At 29.2% G+C, this 25,153-nt stretch overlaps 1 protein-coding gene across 1 annotated transcript; it reads left to right on the forward strand.

Moving 5' to 3' along the window:
• The first annotated feature begins 906 nt into the window (after positions 1 to 906).
• On the forward strand, positions 907 to 23,524 carry AP1 (K-box region and MADS-box transcription factor family protein). The gene is made up of 8 exons (XM_078967514.1): positions 907 to 1,236; positions 21,181 to 21,256; positions 21,445 to 21,509; positions 21,612 to 21,711; positions 21,875 to 21,916; positions 22,662 to 22,703; positions 22,877 to 22,998; positions 23,213 to 23,524. The coding sequence occupies exons 1-8, from the start codon at positions 1,052 to 1,054 to the stop codon at positions 23,334 to 23,336; spliced, it is 756 nt and encodes a 251-aa protein (XP_078823640.1). The 5' UTR covers positions 907 to 1,051; the 3' UTR covers positions 23,337 to 23,524.
• Positions 23,525 to 25,153: the final 1,629 nt, after the last annotated feature.

Raw genomic sequence — 25,153 nt, forward strand, 5'->3', positions numbered from 1 at the left:
ATATATATATATATATATATATATATATATATATATATATATATATGTGTGTGTGAGAGAGAGAGAGATGTATCTCAATAATGTTGCTCCATGTAAGTTTGTAAAAACATAGTATCCAATTTCATACGATCAAAAAAATTTTCCTAAAAGCTTTTTTAATATGATTTTTTATATAAGTTTTTTTTTTTTTTTATAAATACGAATAATTTTTTTTGAAATAATAATAATCTTTTAGATAACATGTCAAAAATGTAATAGCTTTCTTGAAAATTTCCATAACACTTAATGGAAAAAAACAAAAGAAATCTCAACTAAATTTTTTAAAAATCAACCTCTTATTAACCCACTATATATATCCAATATATAAAGTGTAAACACATTGGATATAGAAACATTGAATATGTACAATACATCCTCAAAACAAGGCTTCCTTAACGGAATGGAAAACACAAAAGGAGAACATGAGCCAATTTAACCTAATCATGGAAAGAGAAATATGCACAAAAGCAGCAACACAAACAAAATAAACCAAGTAAAATGAACCCAAAATAACTATTCTCCAATTGAAGCTTATAGCTAATTGCATCAAAACTTCCTACTCTTATCGTATGACCGTTTTTGTAAGGGTAAAGACGTCTTTTTCTGGGACCTTCTTCTTACAGTACAATTATTGTTGTAAGGAACAAACAAATTGTTGATGTAGTTTGATGATACTGACCAACATAGCTGGGACATAACTCTTTTGGCATCTAGGCACTCTTGTTTTAGATCTTCATTAAATTTATTTATACATATAATAATTTCTTCCCCCTTTTTGCTGAAACATGGAAGCCAAGGGTGTTGAAAGTCCATTAGAGAAAAAAGGAAGGGTTCAGTGAAGCATAAAAGCAAACCCCCCCCCCTACCACCCACTCTTTCTAGAAATAAAACAACAAAAACCTGATCACAGCTTTCCTTTTCTAGCCAAGAGTATCTTCAGTTTCTGGATTTGGTTGTTTGGTTTTCTGAAGATAGATTGATCAGAGAAAGAAAAAGAAAAAGAAAAGAAATCATGGGTAGAGGAAAGGTACAGCTGAGGAGGATAGAGAACAAGATTAACAGGCAGGTTACTTTCTCGAAGAGGAGAGGAGGGTTGTTGAAGAAAGCCCATGAGATCTCCGTTCTTTGTGATGCTGAAGTTGCTTTAATTGTCTTCTCCAACAAAGGAAAGCTCTTTGAGTTTTCTACCGACTCTTGGTACCCTTTTCCTTTCCTCTTTTATACATTTATATATTTTCTCTCTATATATATATTCTTATTTCAACTAGGGTTCTAAATCTGTAACAATTCTCAAGGCTTGTTTCCAAAAACAAACACAAACCCAAAAAGCAACAAAAATAATATTTTTAATTAATCTAAACCCACTTTTCGGATCGGATCATAAAAATATTAATCAAGACAAACCAATCAATTCGGATCTACCAAAAACTAATATTACTTTTAATATATTGTTTTGTATCAACTATATATATGAGCGTTGTCTTCGATCCAACAGTGATCTCATGGAATATGTGTGAAATCCTCAAACTTTCACCTGGTTTTCATTTTTTTTTAATTAATTAATTAATTTTTTTTTTGTGTGTGTGTTTGGATACTCTAATATAGATATCATAAAGAAAAGGTAACGTCTGATCTTCTTATTAAGTAAATAATCATTGTTTCAAAGCTGCTTAGTTTTTGCATAATTTTGTCTCTTTACTTTCTTATCTTATATATAAAAAGTAACAATTACAATTAAATTTTTATATGTATAATTTACTAGTCCTTAAAGAATTTAGAAAGGATCCGTACTAATTTATCTAGTATGAGTAGGTGTCTTCGATCTTAAGCGGAATCTTTAATTATGATATACATAAATTGAGTTAGAAACACAACCATTTTTACCATGTGTGTTGAATTTTTTAGCTCTAAATTTTAGGGATAATGTTCTCTATCTCTTCTCCATCGATCGATCCATTTCCATCAGATTTTCTTAATAAAATCTGACCTGGGAATATTTCTTTTCTTGAGTCGGGGAATTCATGTTAATTTTTTTTAAAAGAATATTTTTATTGTTTGGATCTACAAAAATAAAGAGAATCAATACTTGAAATTTAAGTATATTTATTGGCATACTTTTGGCCTAGTATTTTTTACTTGAACTTTTAAAATCAACTTTACAGCCAACACCAAAGTATTTGGAGATTGAGGGTTTGATCAATGCTCATTCTAATCATTTGAACAAACATTAAAGTCTTTCTTAATTACCATGATTTAGGGTTTCTGTTCTACAACTTAAGGAGAAGAATGTTGGTAGTTTTTCACTTTCTTTCCGACCAATTTGATAATTTGATTGAGTTTTCAAAAAATTTGAGAGTCAGATGCCTCAGCGCACCATTCACATGTGTCAAAACTTCAACAAATTTAAGATCAAAACTAACAGAATTTGGTGATATGGAACATACATAAATATAGATATGACCTATGGTAGGTTTCTTTACACGTTGACAAAATTGACAAATGAGATAAAGTACAAATGAGTATCGCACATCAGTATATGTACAAGTATCTTGAAGAATAAGTTAAAAATAACTTAATTATTCAAGGGCATATGGTTCTTACAATATGATCATTTGGCTCTTTTAGTTAGTTACATTAGGAGCATTAACCTGGGGAGAGTTTTTTTCTCTCTTGTTCTTTCAGTTTCCATATATACAGTTCCGTTTTTCTCTTCTGTTTTCTACGCCTATGAAAAAGGCTAGTTTATATTCTAATAAGCAAAAGTGAATCATTCATACAATTACCACTTTCTTGCTTTGCTAATATCACACGTCACCATATATATTACAAATTTTAAAGGTGACTCCTAACCAAGAAGAAGAAGAAAGTCTTTGATCGCACGATTTCTGAGCTTCTTAAGGATGGAGTCACTGAAAGAATCTCAGAAGAAACTATATCAAGAAAGCAGTAGCTGTGTGAATGATTCAATTCCTTATTGAAATGGACACAAGCCATTTTATAGGCATGCAAAACAGAAAAGATTCTCATGACATTCTACGAACCACGTGACAATTAACCACTCATGTTTGACATACTCTTTTAACACTCAATCTTGATTTTAAACTTCTTAATTTGACACCCAACAAAGAAACTCTTTGCCTCTTCTACAATGAACTCCCATCTTATAAAGTGATGTCTAATCTCTGTGTTTACTTAGTTCTTCCATATTTATCATTGCAACCGTTGATGAGTTATCATAATATTCATTTACTGAGAAAAAATTTCCTTTCTGAATGAAAGAACGAAGCGTATTAATATTAAATATCCACTAGCTATATTAGAGACTTGTTGAATAAGAAGAAGTAAAGTTGGCTCTTTTCACGTGGGCTATCACATATGTTCACTATATATATATATATATATATATATATATATATATATATATATATATATATATATATATATATATATATATATATATATATATATATATATATATATATATATATATATATATATATATATATATATATATATATATATATATATATATATATATATATATATACTAGTTAATAACCCGGGAGAACCACGGTTATCAAATTAATTAAACTTTTATATTAAAAAATCAAAATTATTAATCAATTATTTTAAATAAATTATTACTTAATAGATATTTTTTTAGTTATATAAAATTATAATTATTGATTTAAATAAATACATGAAGTTATATCATATTATAATCTGTTTTAATTTTATTTTATTTTTAAATCTAATGTTATTAATTTAATATAATTAAAGTGAAAAAACAAATATAATTTTAAAAATTTCAAATTTAATGTAATTAAGGGTAGGAAATTTAAAATTTAAAATGGATAATTAATATGTTAACAAGTAGAATGATATGGGACATATAATTTTAATGAGGAGTTTTAATATAATGATACTTGCTAATAGAAGATTAAACATATTCATTTATTAGAATAGAAAAAAGATATATATATATATATATATATATATATATATATATATATATATATATATATATATATATATATATATATATATATATATATATATATATATATATATATATAGCATCTAAAGCCTAGGCTCCCAATTTATTAGACATATTATAGTAATGTGAAAATTGAACCTAATCCACTCATTAATTAATTAAATTGCTACTCTCCAAACTCTAAGAATTAAGAAAGTTGTGTTAAACACAAAACTAGCTAGGTAAACTGAGGCCACTTAACACAAAGAATCAAGAAGAAGGTGATTCTTAACATCTTAATATTATGTATTATCTTTTGATTTTATATATCAATTACTACTACGATATAAGCTTTTAAGGTTCTTTATGAAGCTCTTTTATATTACATTAAGAGATTTGGGGGAGAGTTTATTATTAGTCTCGTAGTCTTTTAGCTTCTCTCTCTTTGGTTTTCTTCTTTTTTTATAAAAGTATAATATCCCTAGTATCCATTGATTTTTTTTATATATGCAAATGATTCATTCAGGTGTCTATATATTATTATGTTCTTGCATTGCTAAATGATTCAAACCAAACACGTTATGAAACTTGGAAGAGAAAGGATCGAACTAGCTAAATATAGGAAAACCCATTGTATTTATATGAAATTATTGAAAAATACCTTATAGCAAAAGAAATATTTCATAATTAATTTTTCACCGTTTAATAAATATTTTTAAGGGTTTTAGGTTTTATTCATTTGGTTAAATATATAATATACGTCGTTTTGTTGGATATATTTATTATAATGTTTTTAAACTTCAACCCCTAACTTGATTTAATTTCAAGATTTTCGAAATTTCACTATTATCTTTCTCTTATATCACATGTTTTTGCCGAACACCTATTAGCCTATATATATAATAGTTGAAAATGAAAATTATGTAAGAGGAAGATAAATGTGTAATTTACAAAAATAATGAAAGTAAATCAATTTAGAAGCTCAATTATAAGAACATTGGACAATTATAATGTATTATATGATACAAAACGATGTATTATGGTATATTCACTTTTCAATATATATATATATATATATATATATATATATATATATATATATATATATATATATATATATATATATATATATATATATATATATATATATATATATATATATATATATATATATATATCCTTCGGGAATTATTAATGTGTGAAAACAGTTATGGAAATATCCCACAAGAAATCACCTCGCACTGGGTTCATTGGTTTATGTGTTATTCGTTAAAGATTTTGGATTTAGTCAGTATTGAAGACGAGGCAAAGTATTGTCAATGTCATTCATCGTGGAATGGTTTAACCAAAAGTGAATCATAGGAAAAACATAATTTTTTTTTTAAATGTGCTTAACTGAAATGATTTTTTTCACTTAAAAGTTAACATAATAGTTTCTTCAATAATTTAGCCCAGAAAATAAATTAAACGTACAAAAGCAGCAAAATTTCATTTATAAACGGTCAAAACTTATGCAATGGCTTGTTTTCAATAGTAAAATTTTCTCTTCGGTGTTGATTATGATGGAAAAACAAGTTTCTTTTAAATGTAATAGGTTTTGCATTGAGGATTGATCATATATATATATATATATATATATATATATATATATATATATATATATATATATATATATATATATATATATATATATATATATATATATATATATATATATATATATATATAATTATGCTAAATGTTAGATAAGATGAAATACTAACGGGTTACCTTAATTTCATTACCTTAATTAGCAAGCACTTGAAAAGAACCATATTTTCTTCTGCGAACAATCATCTTCATCATTGAAATCTTTAAGTTGCTAAGCATTGAAGTTTTACTTTTGTTTTATTGTTTTGAATTCTTTTTCATTCTTTACCAAAAAAATAACTACCTGTGTTCAAATTGAGACTGTCAGTTAATTAATAGTAACTAAACTAGACAATTATTCTGTTATTTTGAAATTATGATCCTTTTAACCAAAAAAATCAGTTCTTTTACAGGAATTATGTTCCTGCATTTTCAAATAAGAATTTTACTTAAATAATTATAAAAAATAATCTGTCCTTTCAGACACTTAAATGTATGTTTTCTACAAGTAATTGATATTCGAATTGTTTGGGAATGCATGTCTTCTAATTTAATTTAAAAAATAGTGCTGATAAATTAATAAATAACTAAATATATATTAAAAGTATCTAATTAATGCAAACAACTAATCAAATATTCGATTATGTGAACCGTATAATCTAATCAAAATATATAATAATTACAATCAATCCCAACTTCAAAATAATAATTCGGTAACTAAACAAAAGATTCGAATATTCGAACCATATAATTCAATCCTAATAGAACAATCAGACAATTTGGTTTTATCTTAATAGCAAATAACCCTTTTAAAACAACAGGAAGTGCCACTATTGTGCTTAATATACTTTGTAAACGTAAATTATGGTTGTAACATTTGCTACAATCAAATGGGTTATGGCTTATGCTTCCTTTTATAAAAAAAAAATGTATAAAGGATTTTTGTGCTTAGTGTATGTATATGCGTTTCCATAAGGTAATATAGCATGCAAAAAACATTGTATAGAAAATTAACTATAACATAATTCCATTTTATATATATATATATATATATATATATATATATATATATATATATATATATATATATATATATATATATATATATATATATATATATATATATATATATATATATATATATATATATATATATATATATATATATATATATATATATAGAAACGGGTTACATTTAAGTACAGTACTTGTTTTTTGTAGTGTGTACTAGAATATGTGTATTGGATCGATGTTAGTGCTAATATTTATGTTGCTTGTAATGAAAACTTGGTTAATATTTAGTAATATTGTCTCAAAACTTTTAGAATAAAGGATGAAAACTGGAAGTTAAGTGTTAAACTTTATAAAAAAAATGAGTGATCAAGGTGGGACAACATAAAAACATTTGAACAAATTGAAATTTGATTCCTCAAACCTTTTAAAAAAGTTTCGGCCTTTATTTAACTAAGTCAACATAGCTCTTTATTCAAAAAGTTGGTTGCCAAAAATTCCTTCCAAGATAATTCCTCTTCTTCACGTGAAAGCTAAAAAGGATCTTGGGTTTTGCTTCGAGTCCGGATGGTTTCATTTTTAGATTCAACAATTAGGACATAATCGACAACGATATCATTTGTTTAGAAAAAAGATACAAAAGGTTTGTATGTGTGCCTATAGGTTGTAACTCATCCTTTGATAACCTCATTCCTAAGGTTACACCCTCCTCTCAAGTTCACTAAAGGAAAGAAAAGAAAAGAAAACTGCAAAAAATAAAAGAAAATGATATTCCTTTCATTTCTCTCTAATACCTTCTGATTTTGAGGACAATTTTTAAGGAAGATTAACATAAATTTTTATTTTCTTCTCTCATCTTCCTTCTAATAAATAAACTTAGGAGCAATGATTTTTTCTCAATCCTCTTGCTTCTTTTTTTCTCTCAAATGAAATTCTAGAGCAATGTGTTAGTGATCCTCCATTTTCTTTGAATTATACACCTACACAAAAACTATTGCTAAAATTCTAGCTGACATGCTCGTAAGAGTAATATCATCAGTATTAAGTGATGTTCAATCTATCTACATAAAAACTAGGCATCTAATTGAAAATATTCTCGTTGTAAATGAAATTGTTATATAATAGAATGTTTCATTGATAAATAGTGGTGTTAAACCTCATATAAATAGGGATACATAAGAGACATAATCTAAACCTTAAAGGGTTTGGGCATAAACCTTAATCGCTAACACCCCACCCCCCTCACGCACAGTTTGATCGTGAGGGGACGATTAAACGGGAAAAACAAAAACATAAAACATAACATAAATGAAGACATCAGCAGCGACGGTGACAGAGCTCTAACGATCACAGCTAATAATAACTGCTTGTAGGAGAAGGAGAAAGAATAAGCGATGGCCAGCGGCAATTCCTTTGTATAAGAAGAGAGAAGTGGAGGTAGTGACGTTCATCGAGTCGGCAGCAGAAGAGTCCAAAGAAAAGCAGCGAAAAAGAAAAATGGCTCGAGCTGCGGCGGATGGAGCCTATTCTAACTGACTCATAAATTAGATTTGAAGAAGAGGCAAGTTGAGAAGAAGGAAAAAAGCTTAGAGGCAGGAGCCATCCGACGAGGAGACATAAGCAAATGAGGCAGTAGAAGCCGATGTAAGAGTTCTACTTTAGTGTTGGCGGCTGTTTTATTATTTAGGTGGAGAGCAAAACAAACGAACAAAATATGAAGCATAATGAAGGCACCTCTTATGACTATGAGAGAATACATCGGAGGTGGAGGGCAGCGGTAGCGGGTTATGGTCAGCAGTAGGATTTTTAACCTAGATCTCTGATACCATGTTATATAATAGACTCTTTCATTGATAAATAGTGATGTTAAACCTCATATATATATATATATATATATATATATATATATATATATATATATATATATATATATATATATATATATATAGGGATACATAAGATACCTAATCTAAACTCTAAAGAGTTTTGGCCTAAACCCTAATCACTAACAGAAATTATCTCTTGAGTTAGAGTTATAAATATGAAGTTTATGTTATTAAAAGATTGTTGGAGATTGACTTTGATGCTCTTTGAGAGTCATGTTATTATTATTATTTCCTTTCAAAGATTAGATGGTTATAATCATCACAAAAGAATTACAGTTGGAGTTTAGACCAAAATCAACGGTATTCAAAAGGTTTCCGATTATTTAACATTCATATTCACTCCTTCTTCAATTGGAGCATAGGTTGGGAGTATGGTTGGTTAATCTCCCATATTTGGTATATATCCTAGGCTATATACCTTTGGTCGACAACTTAGGCGGTCGTGTTAGTGACAGAAATTATGGCTTATGTCATTCTAATATTGCTTTTATGTGGATTTAGAGGCATGATTTGAGAGATGATCTTTAGTATGAGCACATTTTAGCTCTTTGTCTCTTCAATTAAAGATTATGGATATCGTTGCTGACAATTGTGAGTATGGGTGTTGGACCCTTATGATTTTAGTTTCTTCACGAACTTATTTAGATCGATGGTGTATGCGGTCCTATTATCTCTTGAAGGTTACAAGATAAGATAGAGTAAGCTTTTTAATGCATGGTGAAAATCCTCATATGGAGGTTTATGAGAGGATGTTACCTATTCATGTTAATATATCTAATAAGGTCATGGCTTTATCATCTGGTTTATGTCTTATTTGTAGCTCGGATGAGCAAACTATACATCATAAGTTTCTCCTTTGGAATGCAGTGGAGCTAATAGGGAGACAGATGGGTGTTGAGTCTCATAATTCATATCTCTTAATTAGACTATAAGTCTTCAACCAGCTAAATCTCACTATACCTAAAGATCATTGTCCAATTTAAGTCTTCCATTTCTATACTCGATCTCTTTTAAGCTCCTTATTCAAAAAATTTGGATCGACCCCTAGATACATATACGAATTGGCATGCAATTTTTACAAGGTGGGATATTGGCCACTTTTGGCCAGCTGTGGATTTAACATCCATCGTTTCCATGGCCAAATGTCTTGAAACATTGGGAAGTCCAAACTTGTTTTGACGCGGTGATTTCTACAACGTTGTTGGTGTTGTGGAATGGTTGGAATACCAAGACAATTGTTTTAAGGGATAATGACTTGAAAGGGTAACGAGCTTTCGATTTTTGTCACATTTAGTCACTAAACTTTTTTTCGTTATCTATTTGCCATTGAACTATTGAAACTGTTCACATTTTACCCTTATGACCGGCTGTGCCGGTCATAAGGGTAAAATGTGAACAGTTTCAATAGTTCAATGGCAAATAGATAACGAAAAAAAGTTTAGTGACTAAATGTGACAAAAATCGAAAGCTCGTTTCCCTCTAAAAAGTTCAATGACTAAATGTGAACAAACTTCCTCTTGTATTATGTTTTAGATAAATTATTTATTTTTGTTAAATTGTAGCAACATTTGTTGATGAAGAAATCTATGAAATAAAAAAAAAAACAAAACAAAACCCTGAAAATATATTTTAAAAAAAACAAAAAACCAAAACCGAAATAAAAAACCAATGGTTTGACATTTTCCAAAATAAAAAATCAAAATATCTAATCTGATTTTGGTTTTACAAAAAAATGGATCATTCTCACTGATGTGAATTATGACCATTGGTTTGGCATGCGAAATTTGTGACATCCCATGAATATGTAGTTACAACATCGTCTGAACTCGTAATTCATAGTAAAGGGTTAGAGTATCATCGCATGAATACGTAGTTACAATATCGCCTGAAATTGTAATTCATCACCTACAAGTTATGGGCCTGCTGGTGTTTCCACTGGGCTGTCTAGAATAGTTTGTGGTCGCCATCTATACTCTGGTAGATGACTACATCGTCACATTGTTGGTTAAGGTTATGGTATCTCCTTTCATCCTACATCACATATTCATCATCATCTATTTACCTAATTATCATCACCTTTCTATCATCACCTATCTCTCATCATTTTATTTCATCACATTGCTGGTTAAGGTTATGCTTCATAACTTCGAACCCCAAGGTTTACTCTACTAAAGTTTCATATTCTCGTCTCTCTGGACCTAGAAGGGTCCAGATCTATCACACCAAAAAGCTCAAGATAGCTCTTCCTCTCACTCTACACACTCAAGCTCGCTAGGGTTCTCACTTATAGGAAAAGTAGTCGCAATTGAAGGTCATAAGTTCCTTTAAATATGGCTCGGGCCCAAAGATTTAGGGTTTCTGCCAACAGCGTGGACTCGTCGAATCGCCTCACCGACTCGTCGAGTCCATTCATTAATCCAAGTCATCAGTCGCGACCTTACTCGACGAGTTGAGGCGTCAACTCGTTGAGTCTCTCTTCCTAACTCAAAAGAAAAATACTTAAATTATGATACCTGGAAATCCGGATGTTACATTTTGTTTTTTTTATTTCATAGATTTCTTCATCAACAAATGTTGCTACAATTAAACAAAAATAAATAATTTTCCTAAAACATAATACAATAGGAAATTTGTTCACATTTAGTCATTGAACTTTTTAGATGGAAACGAACTTTCGATTTTGTTCACATTTAGTCACTAAACTTTTTTTCGTTATCAATTTGCCACTAAACTATTGAAACTGTTCACATTTTACCCTTATGACCGGTAATAGCCGGTCATAAGGGTAAAATGTGAACAGTTTCAATAGTTCAATGGCAAATAGATAACGAAAAAAAGTTTAGTGACTAAATGTGACAAAAGTTGAAAGTTCGTTACCCTTTCAAATCATTATCCCTTGTTTTAAATATGGATACTTTCCCCTTGATACTATAGATGATGACGTGCAAGTTATAAGCCAATTGGTGTGTAATCCATATCATGAAAATGTTGTTCCCACTTATACTCTTAGTGTCTTGCTAACTTGTGTGGTTTATAGAAGAGAGATGACTACTTTACCTTGTCCTCTTAATGATAGTGAATGACCTTGTAGTGAAAATACATAAACCCTCAATATCTTCAAACCCATCCGTATTCTTTCAGAACTAGCCAATTCTTGCTACACCTATGACATTTGTAACCATTTTTCTTCATGAACTACTACTCCTAGCCTAACAGTACGATTTACTTGAATCCACACTATCTATACTTTAGACATCATATATACATTGGGCATACTTCCATTCCCAAGAAAAATATTTGCTATAATAATGAATATCCATGAAAGAAAGAAGGTTGCATATCCATGAAAGAAAGAAGGTTGAGGAGGCATACATGATACATGTTCTTCCTTTTTCTACTATTTCTTTCCTTTTTTCTGTATCGACTATGGATATCTTCACGAGCTCCCTTTGTTCTTTCTGTTTAAGTGTTTTTTTCCTCGAGATAATATCTTTATGATGATATAATAAGAAAAAAAAATTATAATATTTTGGTGACTTGTTATTGGATTACCTTTTATAAGTTAAATTGATCATCTTCACTTTGAACCAAGTACTATTGGTATACCTTTTGCCTTCGATACAAAAGCCTCCTCGTTAACACCGTTTCGTAGCCTTCATTTTTAATATTTTTTGTTTCTCTAAATATCCAAACTATTGTCATCATGGAAAACTTTACCACAACCTATTTTCATAAGCTAAAAAACTTTATCTGGTCTATCTCGCTAATTACCTCTTAAATCATGTTCGATTTTATTTTGTTTTTTATTTTATTCATACGCATACAATAATGGATTAAAACGTGAAGGTCAAGTTTACCTGGTCCATCATGGAATGTACACTAATTTATGTCTCAGAGGTTGTTGTAAACCTAAAGGTGTATTATTGACTAGTAAGCCATTATTTTGGGAGTACCTACTAGGTTGTCGATGAAACAAAAAGGCATGGATAAAATTTCTTAAAGCGTTCTAATAAATGCTCATAGGACAATAATGCAAATAACGTACATAAATAATAATTCTATAATTACAAAAGAGAAAGTAAAAAAAACATGTTGCAGAAATTTTATATATATATATATATATATATATATATATATATATATATATATATATATATATATATATATATATATATATATATATATATATATATATATATATATATAATTCCCAATAATTGCGATATGCTCAAAATGGTTTGGATTTCATCGTCGTATTGATAAGAAGAGATTGAAGCCAAAGCTCTTGTTAATATACTTGATGTGGGGCATTTGGAAAACTTGTAATGAGTTTGTTTTTTAAAAAGAGATGCTCCTCTCTAAAGGCGGTTGATGATATTCAAAACATTACGTTCAATTGGGTAAAAGAATAGATCAAAGTTTAAGTTTATTTTGTGGATTAATTGGTGTATTTTCTTTGTAATGTGTAACTCTTTTTTATGCTAGCGTCTTGCTAGTTTCTAATACTTGTAATGGAAAAGGATTGTAATGGAAAACAAGGGAGGTACTTATAGAAAAACACTAATATTAATATGATTTAAATAAACAACATGGAATCTTCTTAAATTAGCCTAAGATCTATAAATATTTAATGAAATAATATAATTTATATGCTATCGGTTTTTTATTTTATATGGTCAAAATAACTTTATTGTCACCTACATTTGTATTCTATATTGTCAAAATAACTCTTTTATCTTCTAAATTTTCTTTAACACCATATTTTTTTTATAAAATAAATAAAACAAAAATAATATAATTATAAAGAATATATATTGATAATGAATTGTTCTCAATCTTCCTTTTTCTTAATTTTAAATAAACATCTTTCACTTTACTCACTTTATCCGCAATTCGTCAAATATGTAATTAGCAACACTAACCCTTTCATTTAGAAAATTAAATGTTTACGATTTTTTTAAAGAAATTACACTTATATGAAATGATTTATTAAAAGCATTTAGTACCATTACTTGATTTACTTCCAAAATTTTCAGACATTCACCATTATATTCCTCCTATACCATTTGATTTGTAACGGTAGTCTATGAAGCCCACCAGGGGGTCTCCGATAGAAAGACGTCATTTGAAGGAAGATAATGGTGAAAGTCCAAAGATTTTGGAAGCAATCAAGTTATAAACTTGAATTTTAAGAACTTTGGGTGATTACAATACAAATATGATACAAAATTACGTAGTATGATGTGGTTAGGTACCTAAACTTATATAAGGTTGTTAAGTATATTCACTTTACCCTATATATATATATATATATATATATATATATATATATATATATATATATATATATATATATATATATATATATATATATATATATATATATATATTCAACATATTTATGTAAAAAAATGGTTATAAAATAACGTTACAAATAAAAATAATGGTGATAGAAGGAAAAAAAATAGTGGAAGAATTATCGTATTAAAAAAGGTGAGTAAATTGGTCAACGCACAAAACAACATTGAGATTAAAAACAAAAGCTTCTAATAAAATTGAGTCAAATATCTAGATTTTAAAAAACTTTATGCCTAAAACTAGATTGATGTTTGAGCTAAGAAAAGAATGGTGCGTAGATAAAAATTCCGTAGTATATATATATATATATATATATATATATATATATATATATATATATATATATATATATATATATATATATATATATATATATATATATATATATATATATATATATATATATAATATATATATATATATATATATATATATATATATATATATATATATATATATAGGAGAGTTAATGCGAAAATGCAAATAATTTGCGAAAACGCAAAAACAAGAAAAACCAATGATATTGTGTCACCTCAACATTATATTTTGGAAAATAATTCATCCAAACTTTGAAATATATGATGATAATCGACGATAGATGATAAATTGTTTCATATTAGCAAAGTATGATTTTTAACATTTTTATTAAGAAAACATGAATTTAAAAATGATTAAGGACGTAAAAAAATATAATTATCAAAACCGTCTTTAAATCTATATTACAATAACATCGTCCAATGTAAACTTACTATATTTAATTTATTGCTAATAAATTTATTTTTTTATAGTACATGTGCTTGATTTTCACAAGATAAAATCTGTTTTCGCGTTTTCGCAAGATATTTATATTTTCGCATGAACCTACTTTATATATATATATATATATATATATATATATATATATATATATATATATATATATATATATATATATACACATTGAAACGACTTGAAAAGACAATAAACTACACACGTCAAACACCTAACCTTACAACCCATACTAGAACCACTAATTCTCCAAGTAAAATAGTTCCCGAATTGTAATGATCAAAACTTATGATTTACCCACAATGATGCGAGCAAGACCGCTCGTACTAGTTCATGCTTGAAAACTTAGACATTTGTTTAATCATGATAAACAAATTCAGCTGTATTTCATCTTGTACCTACATTAGGAAACTTTTATCTTTCTAAACTTGATTGTGTTCCAAGATTTCCATAGAAACCAAATCGCAAAGTAGACCTGTATATGAGTAAACTTGATTTTTTTTTTCTTGATTAAGCCACACCACTATGCCTTAGACATTGTTAAAGGAATGAGCGAGCCACAAAGTCCATACCTCTCTAGGAATATGCCCATTTCTAGACAATCAAAAGAGCAGGTAAGAAAAGTATGTTTCACAGATTCCTCCGTCATGTTGCAAACCAAGCAAAGGGGCGGAGGCAGTACGGGAGGCTATTAGGTGTTGCGTTGCCCCTAACTCAATTGTTGTTAGTGTATTTTTCCTTCAAACTCATTGTCACCATTTCCTTTTCTTTGAATTTAACTGCAATAAAGGTAATGGTACAAGTAACAATATACTATTTAGAATCATTTTTTAACTTATAATGGATGTTATTTATGACTCATTATATATTATTAAGTTAAAAAGTTTGTATTTACCATAAAAACACGAAAAGTAGTCGAATGCTTTAAAACTAAATAATATGATATAAAACTTTCTAAAATTTGGTACAGGAAACCAATTACCATATATATATATATATATATATATATATATATATATATATATATATATATATATATACACACCACGATGTAAGTCTAAGTCCCCTTTATTAAAATAAGTTTGACTCAGCCCCTAGGTAAATGAATGATTATACCACAATGAGATATATTGTAGCACATGGATATGGTTGAAACCTGCTCTTCAAGAGAAGCAACATGCTTTTAAAGTAATTCAATTTATTCAAACAAGCTCTAAATGTAAGGAATCATGGTTCACCTCTACCATGGTTCTATTTAAGGATTTGAATGTAACATACATGTCCATTAACCCAACTCCAATAATCTGTATTGGATGAAAAAGAACATCACCAGAATAGCCCCAAAAGTTTAATCATTTCTTACGATTCCTATCCAGAATGCACCTTTCTCTTCCATTCTCAAACAAAATCTCCATAATTATTACTTAATCGCTATATTAGCAATTAGGCAATTTTGGGTAGCTTCAAAACATTGTGTTAAGATTAAGGAGTTCAATAAACTGATAAACACAATCACACACACCAAATAAAGATACAAAGAAAATTAAAAACACAATAATTTAATATGGTTCAGTCGATTATAAAAATTAAGTTTTGTCTATAGACGAACTAGGGAGAGGTTTTACTAATAATAGTCGTCACACATTTTTTGTGTTAAGGTTACATTCATATAAAGGGTGCTCTATTTAGGTGTGTTCGTTTGGATTTTCCAGTTTGATCTGATACAATCAAATGAAACCAAATTGATTTTGGTGATCTAAATAGTTCAAACTAAATTCAAATATGATCTTATCCAATCCAATTACAATTTGGTTAGATCAATTCTTATAATTATGATATAACCCAATATTACAGAATAAGACAAAATAAATTATTTAGTTGTGATTTAGTATTTATAAACAACTACTAAGAAGTAATATTATAGCTTAATATATTGTAGATAAAAATTATTAAGAGAAAATACATATTAATGTCTTTTATTAGGCGATACTTTTTGAACTTATTTGAAAAAATAAATTACAAAATTAATAAATAATTACAGATATATTAAATAAATGATAAACTATTATTCAATTTTTTTGGACTATTTGGTTATTATTTTATAAATCAAAACCAATTAAAAGTTTAAAATAATAATTCAGTTTTGTTGAAAACCAATCCGAATATCTGAACCAAATATTCCATTCCAAATTGTCTAATTAGAGATTTCTGTTTTATCCAAATAATGAACAACCCTAGCTCTATTTATAGAGACAAGTTGACCTAGAGTATGTTGTAGGTTATGCCTAAGAAAATTCGTATACATATTTGACTATTGCTCTAAAAAACCGCAGTTACCATACATTGTGGTGCTTAAATAGAAATCACTATGTAGTCACTTAGTAGATGTATATAGAGTCACCATGTAATCACTGTGTAATGCTTAGTCTATAGTGGCAAAACCATCAAAGGGAATATTATGCTACATAACTTAACACATAGAGATTGGGAAATTAATATTTCAAAGTTAACCTCCCACGCCAAATGGAATTGCTGAAAAGAGTTTTATATTGTCAACTCCCACATTTCTTTTAAAAAGATCACCATGAGAGGTGCCATCTTCGAACAAATTTTTATGTCTTTGTAAGATGTTCACCCAATCATCATGAACCACCTTTATTTAAAACATCATGGCCCACTTTTATTCCAAAAGATCACTTCTTACCATTAAATACCTCATAATCTTATTTTCATTACATATAAGTTCATGGACTATATTGATTCTTAGATATGCCAAGCCAGACTAAAAGTAAAAATGGGTTCTCTTGTTGTAGTTTCATCAATAAACTAGGTTGTTTGGAGCCTGGATGAGGTAAAGTGAGGATAAGGTGATTCGTGTTGAGGAGATCTGATAGGAAAGGAAAGAGATAGATGAGAAAGATTTGTGTCACGATTAGGGGTGTAAACGAGCCGAGCCGAGCCCGAGCCTAACCAAGCTCGAGCTCGGCTCGTTTAATTTTGAAGAAGCTCGAGCTCGAGCTCGAGCTCGATTCGAGCCTTAAAATGAAGCTCGAGCTCGGCTCGTGAACAATTTAGTGAGCTCGCGAGCCTAAACGAGCTTATACGAGCCTATATATATATATATATATATATATATATATATATATATATATATATATATATATACACACTCTCTCTCTCTCTCTCTCACACACACACACACACACACATATATATATATATAGGCTCGTTTAGACTCATTTAGGCTCGCGAGCTCACTAGCTGAAGCTCGGCTCGAGCTCGTTTAATAAACGAGCCTCATATATGGGCTCGAGCTCGGCTCGGGCTCGTTTAATTCGATCTCGAGTCGAGCTTTTAACGAGTCGATCCCGAGTAGCTCGCGAGTAGCTCGGCTCACTTACACCCCTAGTCACGATGAAGGGTTTGGAATAAAAAAACAAGTGACAGGGAGGAAACCAATTACGAGAGTGAGATAGGGTATGGGATGTCCTAGAGAGCACTAAAATGGGTGAACTTGTGCACCTTTTTTACTTTTAGGTCGTGTTGCAACCTGAGGGCGTGAAGTTGTGAAATATTGTTTATCAACGGCTAGAGATGTTGGTGAGGCATGTTTTCGAAGTAGTAACAGTACCTACAGAAGAGAAAAGTTACACCAACAAAATAATGACTTTCACCCGAGAGAGAGAGAGAGAGAGAGATTTAATGATGAAATAAATTAATAACATTTATATATTTATTAACATTGGGCCATCAAGAGCACCCACCCCTAACCACACCTTATCACCACATCAAACCTCTAAGCACTTGGTATACACGCCACGAAACACCACTCCACCTTATTTTTTTTTTAATTTAAAGTTAAATAAAAATACAATAAAAAATTTATTTTTAAACTAGTTTTTTCATTCATTAAAAAATGGACACATTAATTTAAAAAAAACAAAAAGAAAAAGAAAATTTAAAAGAAAAAGACCAAACACATAAAAAAAATCTACTCCTTATTCATATATCTCGCTAGGACGGATTCTTTCATTGTAAGAAAAATCTCCAAATCTTTGCTCTCGTAGTCGATGGCTTTGACTTTCAATATCTCCAAATTCTTCTTTGTTTGAAACATTTGTGTGTCTACCATTTTTTGTTCCATCAAACTCATCATTACCGCCTTGCTCTCTTGTACTTTGACCTATCGATCAAATTTTTCTCCAGAATGATTGTTAACGCTAAAACTCGAATCGAAAGTCGCATTCCTTGCTCTATTTCTTCGTATCGATCAATCAAGAGGTTGTTCCTCTTCAAGATCCGTCGGCTCATCATTAATGTCGATGTGTATTCAGCCGTCTGATTATTGTGAACTTCCATCGATATTTCTTGTACGCTTCGAACCAAAAGATGTCTCATCTTTCCCTTCTGTCATTTTTCTCCAATTTGGAGTATTCTTCAACTTTAGCCAAGGTTTGAGATATGGAAAAGCTTTGCGGGTTGCCATTGATTTTTCATATTGATTAGATTGTTGTAGATTCCACCGAATTTGGTACATTTTAGCCTTAAATTGCACCGCTTTGAACTAATTTGGTCAGAATTTCGGCTTTCACTTCTCATTAAACAATAGAACATGGTTTGAACATTTTCCAAAAATAAGTAGATGTTTGAGCATCTCTGTTTATGGGGGCTTGTGAAGCCGAAACTCATGCTTGTGTTAATTTTTATTCTCCCTCTTTTGTCCAATTCAGCTTTCCGTTTTGATTGGTTAAAGTGGTAACCGGTGTTTTATTCTTTTTTTTGGTCCGGGTGGTGTTGAATGTTGTATTGCGCGTTAATCGTCATACCAACCACAACCAACTACATTCACGACCAACAATGAACTCCCGAGGTAGTGTTCGTGTTCGTGGTTCATGCCAGCCTGGACAACGGAGCCCTCCGTGGAGAGTACTCTGGAGGGCCTTAGTTTAAAATGTATATTTATATATTTTACAAATGTTTAGAAGAATTTTATGAACGATTTTTAAAAGTTTTATTGACAAACAATTAATAAAGGGTAATCATGTCATTATTATTATTTACATTCCAAATCATGCGACATAATTACAAACATTGTTAAAACTAGTCACTGATTAGTCACTAGGGGTAGTCGGCCGACTAGGTAACACTTAGGCGTTTATTACCATTTAAACAATTAGTGAAGCTGTATAAGCTTATAAATTTTTAATATCTTGAAGATGTTATAGATCAATATAAAACTTTTTGAGGAATAATCCGTCTTCTTGTAATTATTTATATCTATTTTGTTATGATATTAATTATATTCACCTGCTTTTTTTATGATATTAGTCATATTTATTTATTTCCTAGAATTTATTGTTTTAAAATTTAGGGTCTAGGTGATCACTAATCCCGGAGTTGTCTTTAGTCATCAATCGACCAACCTAGAGTTCTCTAGCGGCTTTTGCAATCATGATTACAAACAAAACATAAATATATAAAAGATTTTGATTAAATTCCTTTGATTTTTTTCAACCAAGTGCATATTATATTTTAATTTATTCAAATTTAAACACCCTTACATTCCATCTATTCTAATAAATGAAGATTTTTTTTTTGTCATATGTCGTATTCTTATTCAATTTGTCAAATGTGATTTTACGGTTATTTTGAATTAATTTTTTTTTCACGTGTCATTTTATGAGTTTTTCTATTTAATTAAATTATATAAAATATTTCAATGTAATAATTACAATAAATATAGTAATAAATGAATATCAATTTTATTAATGAACTTATTTTTTAATTTCAAAATTTTCTAATTAAAGATCATTATTCTTTTTATTTAAATTATTTGTTAAAATTTAAAAGATAAAAAAAAACATTTCAATTATAATAATTTATTATTTTTTTATTTATGATAACTTCAAAGTTCTCAAATACTTTGACTTTTATATTTAATTTTTTTTTAAATAACTCATGTAATATATAGGTCTCGCAACTAATTTTCTATAAAAGAATTATGTTATAGTTTTCTATAAAAGATTTATAAACATTCTAAGAAGCAAACGTTCTACATGCATTTAATTGAAATATTTGTAAAAACTATTTTTGGTTTACGTCTTATGGGCTAGGTCTTTTTTTCTTTATAATTTGTATCATCTTTAATTTATTTCACATATATTTTCCTTCTTTTATCTTGAATAATTCCTTCCTAATTATCTGTAAAATGTTTGAATCCATCTATTTTTTTTTTTTTTTATTTCAAATCTATCCGGTCTATTAGAATATTTAGCTCAGTTTTACATGTTCATCTCCTACTGTGGTATTAGTACTGTTCAACTCTCATGAAATACAATTCTATAATATAATACAGTGATATTAGTACTGTTCATCTTAATTCTTAATTCTTAAAAAAAAGAAAATATCCAATAGGCAATGATTTTATCTATTGAACATCTTACTTCTTAAAAAAAAAAAAGGTGTTTAAAAAATTGGAGTTTTATTTAATGTTTTTGTTTTGACTTGCCACAGCATGGAAAGCATCTTGGAGCGATATGAGCGGTACTCTTACACTGAGAGACAGCTAGTCGCAGCCGATGCAGCACCGGTACCTTAATATTTCACTTTCACATGACTGCTAAAGAATCATTCATTCATCGTACCTGACAATATTTTCACTAATGACAACTGCTTCTGATCTAGTTATTTCAACAGGATAATTTTAATTTTACAATTTGTTTCTGATCTTTCAATGATCACAAGATTGACTCTCTGTATGCATGCATATATACACAGAGAAGCTGGACCCTCGAGTACAACAAACTTAAATCTAGGGCTGAACTCTTACAAAGAAATCACAGGTACGTACATTTTTTGTATTTATTGTTATTCTTCTTTCTAAAAAGGAACTAATCTTTTTTTTTTTTTTTTTTAAACTTCTGGTTGTTTGTTTGATTGTTTAGGCACTATATGGGTGAAGATATAGAGTCGTTGAGCTTGAAAGAAATCCAAAATTTGGAGCAACAGCTTGATACTGGTCTCAAGAACATTCGCACAAGAAAAGTATGCATGCATATATATATATATATATATATATATATATATATATATATATATATATATATATATATATATATATATATATATATATATATATATATATATATATATATATATACTGAATATTTAGTTTTAGATCATGAGTTACTAAAATTTTAACTTGCAGAATCAACTCCTGCATGAATCAATCTCCGAGCTTCAGAAAAAGGTGGTGGATTTATTTCCTTTCGTTTTTGCATTTTTTTCAGGTTATATCTGGTTTTATTGTCTTCATTTAGTTATTTATTGACAAAAACTAATTCACCATATCACAATGCTTCAGTAAAATGTTTTCGGTCTTGTCTTTTTATATGTTTTTAATCTTCATGAAAAAATTGTTTGTTTCTTTAAAGTCTTCATTAAAAAGACTGGCATGTTGGTGTTGGTGGTGGCGGCAGTGGTGTTGGTGGAGGTGGAGGTGGCGGTGGTGGCGAAGGAGGAGAGACGGCGGTTGAATGTGGCGGAGGAGGTTGCGAGGTGGTGGGGACGGCAGCAGTTGTAGTGACAGCAGAGGTGGCAGAGGAGGTGGTGATGGTGGTGGAGGCGGAGGTTGCGGTGGAAAAAAAATATCATATTAGGGTTACAACTTAAAAGATGACTTTCAAAATCAGAAACTATTTAGTGTCTTTTGGAAAAGAAAATAAGAAAATGTTGAATTTTTTTATGTTTTTTTGTCATTTGAAGAACAAACAGTTTCTTTTTTTAGCTAGACAACAAACACTAATGGTTTAAAATTTAGAAGATAATTATCGAATTTCAAAGATTAATTTAACCATGCATAATAGTTTTCACGAAACGATATAAAACACAGATCTATCCTTGCAGTCTAGTAAAGTGAAATATCCATTTTCATTATATGTTTTTTAGCAACTTCTTCCATTTTCTCATGCATGATATTAATATTGATTCACCAGGGAAAGGCCATACAAGAGCAGAACACAACGTTGACCAAGAAAGTAAGTTTCTCTTGCTCTTCTAATTCAAAATAAATTAAAAGAAAATAAGAAAGAAAGAAAGAAAAAAATTGATATGTTAATTTACACTCTTGCAAATTTCTTGAGTTTTCATATACGTCTGTTATTGTCAAATCGGGCAAGTGTGTGATATCTAGTGTGTATTCTATGAATAGATCAAAGAGAAGGAGAAAGAAAAGACAGTAACGCAAAATGCTCATGAATGGGATCACCATAACTATATGGAAACCGATCCATCCTTCCTCATGCCACCACCACCTCCCTCTCTCCACATGGGGTAATCATCTTTCTATATAATATGTTTATGTTTGCCTTTTAATAGCGATTTTTATTTTTAATTTTGTATACGCTTTATGTGATACATATATATATTGATGCTTATGAGAAGGCCAATCACTGGCTTCAACCTCAGTGTGGCGTACATTATTCTTATGAACATTATGCCAAAATCATGCATGGATCATTATGATTTGTTTTTATATGTGATGTAGAGGAAATTACAACCAAGGTGGTGGTGGTGGTGGTGAAGGAGAAGCAGCTGAAGGAAGGACAAACGAGCTTGACCTCAGTCTGCAGCCAATATATTCTTGCCACATGAGGTGCTTTCCTTCATGAATGACCTGGGGTATCCCATCAGTGCTTTATAATTATAAATAATGCTTATGTTAATTTGAAAATTAACGAAGAAACAACATTATCCAACAATCAACAATCAAGTGTTGTGTAATTTCATGTTAAACTACGTTTGCTAAAGAACTATATATAGTATTATGTAATGTATGTATAAAACGAGAACAGAAACACGCCTCGTTATTTGTGTGTTGTGTGACGACTTATATATGTCTATGTCTTGATACTAAGATCTAAAGAATAAATTATTGATCACGACCGATTTAATTTCCTTCTTTATCAACACGACTATTATAAGGGCATCCACAATGAACTCCATAGAGTTTAACGGATTGTCATATCGTCATTCCTAAATTCATACAATTCTATTATTGTTTTCTCTACAATGTATTGAACTTTATAAAGCTCAATAGAATGTCACAAAATATAATTTATAGTAAATATTTAAAGATTAAAATTTTTCTTTATTAAACTCTAAATCCATTGAATATCAAGGTGGTATCTCACAATGATTGAGTTTCATCTATTGAATAATACATGGACTTGGTACCTCATTCAACTCACCCATTTAACTTACCATTATAGATGTTCTAAGTTCCATAGTGTCTTTAATAATACTGTACATTGATATCCTTGTGGAAACTACTCGCTAGATGTACTTGCTTTGTAGTTAATCATGCTTTTATTTCACACTCAGATAGAACTTGAGCAAAATTATATATATATATATATATATATATATATATATATATATATATATATATATATATATATATATATATATATATATATATATATATATATATATATATATATATATATATATGGGATAATCTACCGCTCTGCACTTTAAATAAGTTATCTTTATGTTCACTTTTTAATAAATGGTAGTAACCTGGGGGTCATAATTTATTCAACGTGCAAAGTGTTTACTTGGAGAGAAAATGATCAGCAATTAAATGCTATTAAGAAAATGGGCATACCATCATAACAATGTATGAGATAGAAGTCATGATCACTATTACAACCAAAGTGTTAATGACCTAGCGGTAAGGGTCAATGATCTAATAGTAAGGAATGATTTTCTCATAGGAGGGGTCATGGGTTCAAGACATAAGTGGTTATTTAGGATTCGGTTAGTTAGTTTACCGTTAAAAAAAAAGTACTACAGCCAAAAAGATTTTATTAAAGGGCGGAATATATACTATCATATCCTAATTTTTCCATAGGAACAGGTTATATATATACATATAATCAAATTTCTAAGTGTTACATTTATGACTGATTTATTTTTTATTTTCATATTTTTCACATTTTTTAAGAGTTATTTTTAAATATATATCAAACCCAAGATTGTCTTTTCAAAGGAGTTTGTGTGGAGAGATGGAAACTCCAATATATATAGTTACTTATAAAATTATGTTGCACCGATGTGGGATACACTAACATTCTCCCTCAGTGTCGGAGGCTCAATGAGTATAGACAGAGATGTGCTGAGCCACGAGGGTACGGGATGCTAGCTTTGATAACATGTAATTATATGTGAAACTTAAGATTGTCTCTCCAAAAGAATTCGTTGTGTATAAAATAAAACTTTAATATATAACTACTTATAAAATCATGTCACATCGATATGGGATACAGTAACATTATTTTTCATCCTTGTTCATTTGATTGTGAGAGTGAGAGTTAATTAAATTTTCAAAAGGACTAAACTGCGAATTTGATCCCTGTGGTTATCAGAAAAATGTGGATGGAGTCCACAAAAGTTTTAACTTGCACCACTGGTCAAAAATCATAAA

The sequence above is a fragment of the Lactuca saligna genome, chromosome 8 (genome assembly GCF_052625555.1).
Source record: "Lactuca saligna cultivar CGN05327 chromosome 8, ASM5262555v1, whole genome shotgun sequence".
NCBI classification, from domain to species: Eukaryota; Viridiplantae; Streptophyta; class Magnoliopsida; order Asterales; family Asteraceae; genus Lactuca; species Lactuca saligna.

Bases quoted from the DNA above. Each gene is read 5' to 3' on its own strand.
- AP1 (XM_078967514.1), top strand. From the start codon at position 1,052: ATGGGTAGAGGAAAGGTACAGCTGAGGAGGATAGAGAACAAGATTAAC. The intron at 1,237-21,180 runs GTACCCTTTTCC...GACTTGCCACAG, and splicing joins GAGTTTTCTACCGACTCTTG to CATGGAAAGCATCTTGGAGC. The intron at 21,257-21,444 runs GTACCTTAATAT...ATATATACACAG, and splicing joins TCGCAGCCGATGCAGCACCG to AGAAGCTGGACCCTCGAGTA.